The sequence below is a fragment of the Colobus angolensis genome, unplaced genomic scaffold, assembly GCF_000951035.1.
Source record: "Colobus angolensis palliatus isolate OR3802 unplaced genomic scaffold, Cang.pa_1.0 Scaffold56, whole genome shotgun sequence".
Lineage (NCBI taxonomy): Eukaryota > Metazoa > Chordata > Mammalia > Primates > Cercopithecidae > Colobus > Colobus angolensis.
In genome coordinates, this window is record NW_012119154.1 from 5852843 (window position 1) to 5863615 (window position 10773).

Consider the following 10773-nt stretch of genomic DNA (forward strand, 5'->3'; position numbering starts at 1 on the left):
CTCAGGATGGTCTCGATCTCCTGACCTCGTGATCCACCCGTCTCGGCCTCCCAAAGTGCTGGGATTACAGGCTTGAGCCACCGCGCCCGGCCGTCTTTTCACTTTCTAAATGGTGTCTTGAAGCACAAATTTTCAAATTTGATGAAATTCAATTTATCTATTCTTTCTTTTTTTGCTTTTGTTTTGTGTGTTACATCTAAGAAACCGTTGCCTAATCCAAGGTCACAAAGATTTACTCCTGATTTTTACTGCTATGATTTTTATAGTTTTATCTCCTGCATTTAAATTTACAACCCATTTGAGTTAATTTTGTGTATGATATTAGGAAGAGGTCTAGTTTCATTCTCTTGAATGTGAATAGCCAGTTGTTACAGCACTATTTGTTGAAAAGACTTTTTCACCATTGAATTGTCTTGGTACCCTTGAAAGAAATCAATTGACTATAAATGTGAGAGTTATGTTCCAGACTCAGTCTATACTCTCATCTCAATTTCTATCCTTAAGGTTAGTACTACACTGTCTTCATTACTATAGCTTTTTTTTTTTTTTTAATTACGTGGACTTTCAACAAAGATTAGATTACTGTAGCGTTATACTACATTTTGAAATTTGAAGTGTGAGTCCTCCAACATTGTTCTTCTTTTCCAAGAAGATTTTGGCTATTTTGGGTCCTTTATATTCCCATATGAATTATAGGTTTAGCTTTTTCAGTTTTTGCAAAAGGCAGCTGGAATTTTTTTATAGGAATTCCACTGAACCTGTAAATCTCTTTGGGTAGTATTGGCATCTTAATATTGTCTTCTGATCCATAAACATGAGAAGTCTTTCCACTTATTTGGATTTTTTAAAATTTCTTTTACAGTGTTTTCTTATTTTGTTATTCGTAAACATTCTATTTTTTAAAAAATTAAAATAAATTCTTTCCAACCCCCAGTATTCAAGCATTTTATTCTTTTTGATACTATTGTAAATGAAATTTTTTTTAATTTTCATTTTTGGACATATTCTAAAAGAATAAAAATACAATAGATTTTGTGTATTGATTCTGCAAACTTGCTGAACTTATTTATTAGTTTGTATGTATGTGTGTATTATTTTTCTTGCCTAATTGTTCTAGTTAAAACCTCTAGTACCATGTTGAATAGAAGCAGAGAAAGTGGGCCTGGCACAGGGGCCCATGCCTCTAATCCCAGCACTTTGGGAGGCTGAGGCAGGAGGATCACTTGAACCCAGGAGTTTGAGACCAGCCTGGACAACATAGCAAGATCCCATCTCTACAAAAAAATAAAAAAAATTAGGCCAGGTGTGGTGGCTCACGCCTGTAATCCCAGCACTTTGGGAGACTGAGGTGGGTGGATCACCTGAGGTTGGGAGTTTAAGACCAGCCTGGCCAATTGGTTGAAACCTTGTCTTTACTGAAAGTACAAAAAAATTAGCTGGGCCTGGTGGCACATACCTATCGTCTCAGCTACTCAGGAGGCTGAGGCACGAGAATCGCTTGTACCCAGGAGGTGGAGGTTGCAGTGAGCCGAGCTCACACCACTGCACTCTAGCCTGGGCGGCACAGTGAGACACTGTCTAAAAAAAAACAATTAGCTAAGTATGATGGTGCATATCTGTAATCCTAGCTACTCATAAGGCTAAAGTGGGAGGATTGCTGGAGCTCAGGAGTGGGAGCGTACAGTGAGCCGTGAGCATGCCACTGCACTGTGGACTGGGTGACAGAGCGAGACTTTGTCTCTCTGGAAAAAAAAAGGGAGGTGGAGAGAGTGAACATCCTTGTCTTATTCCCAGTCTTAAAAGGAAAAAGCTATAGTCTTTCAGCATTAAATGTGAAAATATGATATTAGCTGTGGATTTTTTGTAGGTGCCTCTATCAGATTGAGGAAGTTCTATTTCTAATTCGTTGAATTTTTTTTATCATGAAGTTGTGTTGAATTTTGTCAAATGCTTTTTCTGCATCTATTGAGATGGTCACATGATTTTTGTTTCCCTTGTTAGTTAATATTCATTATAAACATGACTTTTTAGTGACTAATATTACGTGATATAGAATTTTTAGAAATATAGCCTTTTTGTAGGCATTTAGTTTGCTTCTAACTTTTTTGCTTTTACAAATAGCATAGCAGGGACTAAATTGTTTACTTCTTCTCTAATCATTTCCTTAGAAAAAATTCCCAGTGGTGAAATTCCTGGTCTAAGGCTGTGAACACTTTGAAGACTTCTGATGTATAAGAACAACATATATAGAAAGCAAATCGTAGATATTAGAACACGAAGAGATTTTTTACAGGATTCAGTAAAGCTCTCTCATGTCACAGATAAGGAAACAAGCCCAGAAAGATAGAGTGCCTTGCTCATAGTCACACAGAGGGCTAGTAATCACCTAATGAACACACCAAGCTTATTGCAGGCTTTAAAATTCCTAGGATTCTTGGATTTGGCACTTTCAAGATAAAAGGACTTTGTTGAAGGTTCTGGGGTAGTTTGCTTATTAATTGAGGCTTTAGAATTGTGAAAGAACTAATCCATCTCTAAAGAATGAACCATTTTCTTACTATATACCAAATTATGGCAAGTAATACTTTGAAATGAAAATATAACCAAAATCATAAAATTCTTAGTTTAATCCATTTTCCAAAGGACATGCTACTACTTTAGCTGCTGATATGTGTGGCATTCTTCCTTATTATCTTTCTGGCACTGAAATGTGTATAAGCACTCCTGGAAGTCTACACACTGGTTCAAAATTTTGCAGAGGTTTATTACAGTTTCAGAAACTTTTTAAAAAACAGGCTGAAACAGATGCTTCAGGTTTCAAGTTCTGATGGTTGTTTGCTTCAGGAAAGTCCAAAGAAACAGAATATAATTTGTTGGAAGGATTTATTGAGGGCGTGCTCTCAGGTAGGAACAGAATGAGGGTCAGAGGAAGGAGCTCAACAAAGATGTGGTCTCAGCTGGAGTCAAGCTTCGCCTGCTCCCACGGGGGACGCTGGAGCATGAGTGGCACCGCAGAGTTGTTCCTGCCTTTTGTAGTTCCCCTTATCAGTCTGTCAGTCATTCTTTGTTGCCGGGAAGGGCTGGTGTGTAACCTCCCTGGCAAGACTGCTGTTGTTTTTGTTGTTGTTGTTTGGCCAAAGGCAATTGCCCAGAGACGGGGCAGCTGCTAGCCATTAGCAAACAGCCCTCGCAGGAGTTGGGGATGGGTGCGCTGGGAAGGAGATCTGAGCGAGGCCCCAACAGTATTCACCACAACAGCCATGCAGGGGATGCAGTTCTTTCATCTGTGCTGCCTCGGGCACTCATTACTAGTGAGCTAAAAGCAAATAATACCATCATCCCACAAGTCACAACAGACGCACAGCAGGATATAGTAACTCCCTAAGCAGAAGTTATGGCGCTACACATAATCCCTCTACTATGCAGTGTTTTCCTTTTGGGGTCTAGAAAGCAACTGAAAAACGCTTTTTCCAAGCCATAGTGTTCTACTGTTACAATTTGAGTTTCTAACCTCAGGCATGACGTAGTAGAAGTATTTGATGATAATACTAAGACTCCCATCTGTGTCTCATGTACTTGATAGGTTTTCCGGTGATTCCCAAATGCTGCAAGATTTTTATAAATTTCTCTGTGTTAAAACATCAAAAGGAGTCAACAGGCTCTTGGCCTGGGACGGTGAGCTCAGTGAAGGGGTCGAGCTTTAGCAGGGGTGGTGGGGCCGGTCTGTGCTGACTCTTATGGAAGGTACCTCAGCCTTGGTCATTCACTCATTCTCTGCAGAAAAGAGAATGGGTGTCATCAGCTGGTGGTCCAGGAGGGTTATAGGAGAGAAGTCAATGTGGAGAAAGAAATTGGGAAGGGTGCTGGGCTGCTTCAAGTTGAAGTGTAAGGCTGATTGCAGGAGGGAGCAGGTGAGCTCCTGGTACCGACACTGGGCAAGTGGATCCCACTGTCCCTGTGTGTCTCTCCTGTAAGAGGGGTGATTGCTTCAGTCATACCAGCAATATGTATGCATGCACTCAGTCATTCATTCTTCAACATATTTATTGAGCACCTTCTGTGTGCTGGGCTCTGGGGAAGAAAAATCAACCCAGGCCCTGGTCCTTGAGAAGTTTGTGTTCTGGTGGTCAAGGCAGAAAGGGAACACATAGAAAGTGTTCCCATGGGAGACCTGCACATGAGAGGGGAGGAAGGGGAGTAGGCAGAGATGCACACAGCGGGGGCACTTGGTAGAGCCGTTCACAGGCTGGGCTGTCTGCCTCACACAGCATGTTGGCGGATCTTGCACAGCACTTGATAGCAAGTTCAAATGGAGTGAAAGCCGAGGTCCCCTCCACAGGGAGAAATCAGGTCCTCTGGGCCCCAGACCAGCAGAGAAAACCTGTTTCAGCAAAAGCAGACAGTGGCAATGGCCTCTTGGGATACTGTTTCTGCTCATCAGCACTTTTAAAAGTTCACAATGAGCCCATTTAACAATGAGCCCATTTAACAAAGTTGTCCTGTTGTCTCTCACAGGGAGAAGTTGTGGAATACGTGGATGACCTCTTAGAACTGGAGGAGACCAGCTAGCCCACAGCAACCAAAGAGACTTCTTGACATTCAGGAAACACAGATTCTTTGTCCTTTTCCCAACAGCCCAGGCTGTTGATACCTCAGAGCCTTCCCTTTACTCTCCGAAGTGAAAGGGAAGTCCCCATCTCTCTCACTACATGTCACCAGGGGTGAGCCTGCCTTTCCCATCTTCACACCTGCCACCTCGTGTTCACACCTATCTTTCTTACCTTCTTTTTGAGATGGAGTCTCACTCTGTCGCCCAGGCTGGAGTCCTTTGGCACGTTCTCAGCTCACTGCAACCTCTGCCTCCTGGGTTGAAGCGATTCTCCTGCCTCAGCCTCCCAAGTACCTGGGATTACAGGCATGTGCCACCATGCCTGGCTAATTTTGTATTTTTAGTAGAGACGGGGTTTCGCCATGTTGGCCAGGCTGGTCTTGAACTCTTGACTTCAGGTGATCCACCTGCCTTGGCCTCCCACAGTGCTGGGATTACAGGTGTGAGCCACCATGCCCAGCCTCTTTCTCACCTTTACACCTGTCTTCTTATCCTCACATCTCTTTTCACACCTTCACCCCTGTCTTTCTCATTCACACTTGTCTTCCCCGTGTTCATACCTGCCTTTCTCACCATTTTGGTTTGAAGGACAGTCTTCTCTGGCTTGTTTTTTTTTTTTCCCAGAAAATCAGTATTATTTTTTAAATAAGAAAAACATTCCTAAAAGATGATAATTGTGAAAACCTCCTTTTGCTCTTCCAGATTTTAGTCTCCTTTCTCCTCATCCAGGAAAGATGGTGGAAGACAAAGGCTAAATTTCTCCAGCCTCACAGTGGTCTTCACTTGGTCTGACTTGTACCAATTCTAGCACCCACTGAAAAACAAGTTGAGTAGAGAGTGTAGAGTACAGAAATGTGGCTTTTGCCCCACTTTGCATCTCCAAAATCACAACGGTTGGCCAATCCCATTTGAGGACAATGCTTAGTTATATGTCTCTGAGATGGAAAAAGAAGAAAGAGCTGTCTAGTTTCTTTTATTCTTTCAGTAAATATTGAGTACCTACTGTGTGCTAGGCATTGACCAGGGACCTACAGATACTTCACCGAATAACAGGGGAAAGTTCCCTGTGCTCATGGAGCTTATATTCTACAGGGAGAAAGAGATAGCCAATACATAGGAGTAAATATATACAAGGTATCATATAGTGATAATTGCTATGGAGAAAAATAAAGCAGGGGAGGGAGTAAGAAATCCTGGAGATGAGGCTGCAGTTTTAAATGGGGCCTCACTGGGAAAGTGACATTAGAGCAGAGACATTAGGGAAGTGGATCCTGGGCAAGGCATTCCAGGCAGAGGAACAGGATGTGCAGTGCCCCTGCTCTGCATGGTCAGGGAAGAGCAGGGAGACCAAGCAGAGTCATGGGCAGGGGGAGAATGGAAGGAGAGACGGCTGGGGAGGAGGTCAGGTGGTAGAGGGCCTTGACTTGGCTTCTGCTGAGTGAGATGGGAGCCACTGGAGTGTTTGAACAGAGGAGTGCCTTGATTGATTTATATTTTGCAAGGGTCATTCTGGCTGCCATATTGTGAAAAACTTTAGTGGACAAGGGCAGAAGGAAGAGGGAAGACCTGTTAGGAAGCTGCTGCAAGATTCCAGTCTTGGGCCTGGGTCACAACAACAGCAGTGGCCAAATACCTAGATTTATTTTGAAAGCAGAGCCAATAGGATTTGCTGAGAGGTTGAATGTGCAGTGTAAGAGAAAGAAGAGTTAATGATGACATGAAGGTTTTCGGCCTGAATAGCAGGAAAGATGGAGTTACCGGTTACTGAAACGGAAGGATGGGCTGGGTAAGTAAGGAATTTGGTGCAAAGCAGGCTGTCTGGTTGGAATGGGAGGTTCTGGCTGCAAATCAAAGTGGAGAGTTTTCTCAGGTCAGGTCTGCAGCAGAGCTTGAGACAGCGATCTGAATGCACTTGGTTTATTGTGTGGGGTGCTCTCAGAAGGAACCTGTGAAACCTCTATCAGTCATTTATTGGCTGTGAGAAGTTCTCTGGGAGTGCTGGTACATTTGAAGGCAAGTGGCTTCAGTTGAGGGCAAGTCTCTGGAAAAGAGGCTGTAGGCATCTGGCAGCTACCATGCATGGTAGTGTGTTGGTGGGTGTGGGGTCCTGGGAACTGGCTCTGTGAAGGGATCTTGCAGGGCACCACAGCGCCCCCTACTGAACCATCAGCATGTCAGTGGCATTTAAAACCATGCGGCTGGAGGGGCCGCTGAGATTGTCTCTTGAGTATTACTGAGAAGCAACAGAAAAGAGCCATGGATGGAGCCCTTGGGCTCTCTGGGAAATTGGAAATCAGCCAAAGAGATTGATAAGGGGTTACCTTAAGGTCAGAGAAAACCAAGAGAGTGTGGTGTTCTGGAAGCTGAGCTTTCTTTATTCAGCCTCATTCCCTTCCCCAAAGAAGCCACTTGTGTAGTTGGGCCCCTCCAGGGTTGGAGGCAGGAGGAGAAAGGCACAGCATTTGGGAAACAAGGCTTTTCCTGCAATAGCCTGGGAAGGAATAAAGGATGGAGTGTTTGGGGTTTTGTGTAATGGTGGTTAACTGGGGTGGAACACTCACACATGGTGCTTTTTCTGGGCTTTCCTTATCCGTCAGAACACTCGACCAACCTCGGGGAACTTGGGCACATCCTTCTGTTTCTCCTTCAGTTCCATCCTGCTTCCCTCATCCCTTCTGACACCATGTCCTCACTCACCTGCACAAGAATCCCTGCATCCGGTTCTCTTTTGAGGGTGCCCAACCCAGGACAGTCCCCTCCCACTTCTATCTTGGGCTGAAGTTGCCCATGTCCGCAGAGTCTGTACTCCCAGCGGGCGTGTTAGACCGGAAGAGTCAGTGTTATTACTGGTGGATGCACCATGTCCACAGCAGCCCCCCAGTCCCAGCGATGCGTCAGATCTTATGTGGCTTCCCGCTGGGGGAGATGGCCTTTGCCCACGGGATGCCGGGTTCTCCTTTATTTCCTCACCCCACCCTCTACTCCACCAGAGAAACTTCCTTTTGAACTCAGTGGGGAAGAGGGTGATGAGACAGGACTAGAAAGTAGTGGAGGACCCAGCGAGTGGACGCCCTGCTCCGGGATTCCTGAGTCTGTAAATAGTGTGCCCAGCAGCTGTGAACTCCCCTTATAGCCCTGGGCTGCAATGTCCTTCCCAGCTGTGTGACAAAATGAAAGCCGACGTCCACAGGGACCCAGGCTGGGTTGGGTGTTGTGACTTACTCCACCTCTGTACCCTGCAGAGGTCCCGTTGGGTCCTTGTCTTGTGAGCTTGGGGTGAGCTTTCTGTACATGATGTTGTTCCACATATGGGTTGAGTTGGCATGGTAGGGGGTCCTCGTTTTCTCTCTGAAGTTGGCCTCCTTTCACTGGGGATTGAAAAGCACGTCCACCCCTACCCTGGCGATGTCCCCTGAGGACCCTGGTGATAGTACAGTCAGTATTGTCAGTACTTTGCTTTGACTGAAGGCTGTGGAGCTGAGTTACCAAAATTTCTATTTCAAAGGAAACCAAACCTTAAAAAAAAAAAAAAAAAAGTGGGCTGGTTCTTCCAAACCTACCGTGAAACCCTGATGTGCAGGCTGCACTCAATGACCTCAACCCAACACCTCCCTGTGTTTCTTGGAAGAGCCTAGAAGATTCCTGGATTGAGACCCCATTGGTTCAGCCTCAGTCTGGCCTGTCTTGAAAAAAACAAACACATTTGCAAGCTCTGTGGGAGCTTCCAGGCCCGCTGTAAGATGCCTCGCTTGTCCTTTGACCCATCAGCATGGAGCCCAGTGGTTGCTCTTTGGTTCTGCAGGCTGGTGGGGAGGCCGCCCATCGTGGTGGGGCATCTGTCCAGCCCCATTGCCACTCAGGGCATCCAAGCAGGAGGCACCCGCTGGGAAGGGTCTAAAGGTACTCCTTGTGGCCACTGCTACTGTTCACATTTGACTTGCGGGGAAGTGAAGGGCTGAGGGGAGGTTTGTGTACACACATGTAATTAAAAGTGACTGACTGACCGAAATGAGCACATACTAACATATGCAACATACTAATATCTTCCTGATTTTTGAGACTTTCTAATTACTACAACTAACCTGTTGTGCTCACCTCTGGAATTCAGAAAGAGAGCCACTGCGAGCAGTGACCACAAGGCCTGCCTTAGGAAGGAAATGTGTGCTTTCAGTTCTTATTAGGGAAATTTTAAGAGCACAAAAATTTTATTGAACCCACCTCAGTGGCAAACAGAAAATGATTTGTCAGATTGTCAGTGGGAAGGGGTTTATTATGACTGCTGGTGGAATAAACAGTGACCGGTTTCTGCCAACATTTATGGAAATAACGTTTCTAAGTTTTAAATGTGAGCTGTAAACTGAAGCCACTTCAGTTAAAAAAAAATCAATACTTAAACTGTAGGGAAAAAGTGGATCAGTGCCAGAGAAAACATTATTTAATAGTGTCGGAACATGGAACTGCAACACAGTTTGTAGCAAGGCACTGAGAAAAACCCACAACTAATCCTTCATCGCAGCTGTCTGAACTCTTGATCATCTGCCATCCCCCAAACAGGGACTTCTTTTTTTCTGGTGACTCCAGGCCTGAATGACCTAGTGTGGAGAGTTTAAACTATGTACAAGGGAGGAAAGAAAAAACGGAAAGGAACCTTAAGTAAGCCTCAGCCAAAGGTTTTATGCATGGGACTTCCTGTGCCTGCAGCCAGGGGCAAGACTGATCCCCATGCCTGTCCCCATGACATCTCCCTGAAAGAGAAGACACCATGACAGCCCGGCTTTGCCTTGCCTGACCCACTCCTACCCCAGAAATAAGAATCAAGAGCAGCCATGGTTATCCTAGAGTGTTTTCCATCTAGGGCCGGCCACATATCCTGGCACCTGACACTGTCCCCACACAAATAGCTGACTTTCGTTGCTTGTTGAATGAATGAGTTGGCTGTGTATCCTCTCGGAGCTGGAAGGTAAGATATTAGTGCCTCATTTTATAAGAAGAGAATAGGAAGGAATTAAGCAATTTGGCCAACAGACACAAGATAAAGATTCCAGAGTTTTATCTCCCACTTTAGGGTGGCAGTCAGTAGGCCAAACTCCAAAGACCACTGCTGATGTCTTTCTCTGCCTCCTCTCTTTGGGTTAGTGTGGTATGTACAAGCTCACTCTTGTTGAAAATTAGAACTCAGAAAATAGTTGAAAACAAAAGCTTTTTGTTTTTCTTTTTACATCACATTAAATGTTTTACTTTGCTTATTCTCTATTTTCTATTCTATCCACTGGACAGGGATGTCTTCACCACCTTCTAGAAGCTATGTTGTAATGAGCTCTGTTTTCTCAGGTCTGTGAAATTTCTGACATTCATCTAACAAAGTAGAAACTTCACACCAGGGACTCCTGGATCTCATGCAGGAGGACTGGTCCTTGCTAGCCATGAGCTGGCTGAGGTCCTGTCAGGCAGTAGAGGTTCATGCCTGTCCCCAGGAAGATTGTCTTTCAGAGGAGATCTGGAATCCCACTAGGAAAAACATTTGGAATCTGTTACAAACAGGGACCCAATGCATCTTCAGGCATGACTGTCAACAGCAACTATGCTCCATGCATGCCACTAAGGGGCAGGCAGGAGAAAGAATAGTAGAAGGAAGCAGGTGGAAAGAGTGAGGAACCAGCCAGCACAAAAAGAAGTCCATGTTATGGAGAGTGAGGAACCAGCCAGCACAAAAAGAAGTCCATGTTGTGGAGAGTTCAAACAGCTGTCTGAAGAAGAGGTGGAGGACATGGAGATGAGCCCAAGAATTCCAGAGGATGTGGTAAAAAATCTGGACTGAGGAGGAGAGGAGGTGCAGGGAATAAGAGTTGAGTTGATGGATGTCTTAGGTCAGAATCCTTTGAAGCAAGGGAAGTCATGGGGTGCTCTCAAGAGAAGGGGTGTGAGGGAAGCAGGAAGGAGCTAGTAAGGATGTGTCTTTAGTTGGAGACTGGCTTCAGCCTGATCTCATGGGAGCTCTGGAGCATGAATCACATTGGAGTTGGTCCCACCTTGAGGCAAGGAGGCCAGCCTTTTGCATTCCCATGACAGCTGGTCACTGGTTATAGGCTGCCGTAGCAGAGTATAAGGTGGTCTAACTTCCTGGGTGAGGGAACTCCCAGTAGGCCAAGGGCATTTCTCTGTGT

General features: G+C 45.1%; 1 protein-coding gene across 1 annotated transcript in view; it reads left to right on the forward strand.

Moving 5' to 3' along the window:
- The window catches only part of CRTAP (cartilage associated protein), a 36519-nt gene extending 26667 nt beyond the window's left edge, over positions 1–9852 (forward strand). The window contains exon 7 of the mRNA XM_011961552.1: positions 4516–9852. Within this exon, the coding sequence (XP_011816942.1) occupies positions 4516–4569 (54 nt within the window). The 3' untranslated portion in view covers positions 4570–9852. The remainder of the gene's footprint in view (positions 1–4515) is intronic.
- Positions 9853–10773: the final 921 nt, after the last annotated feature.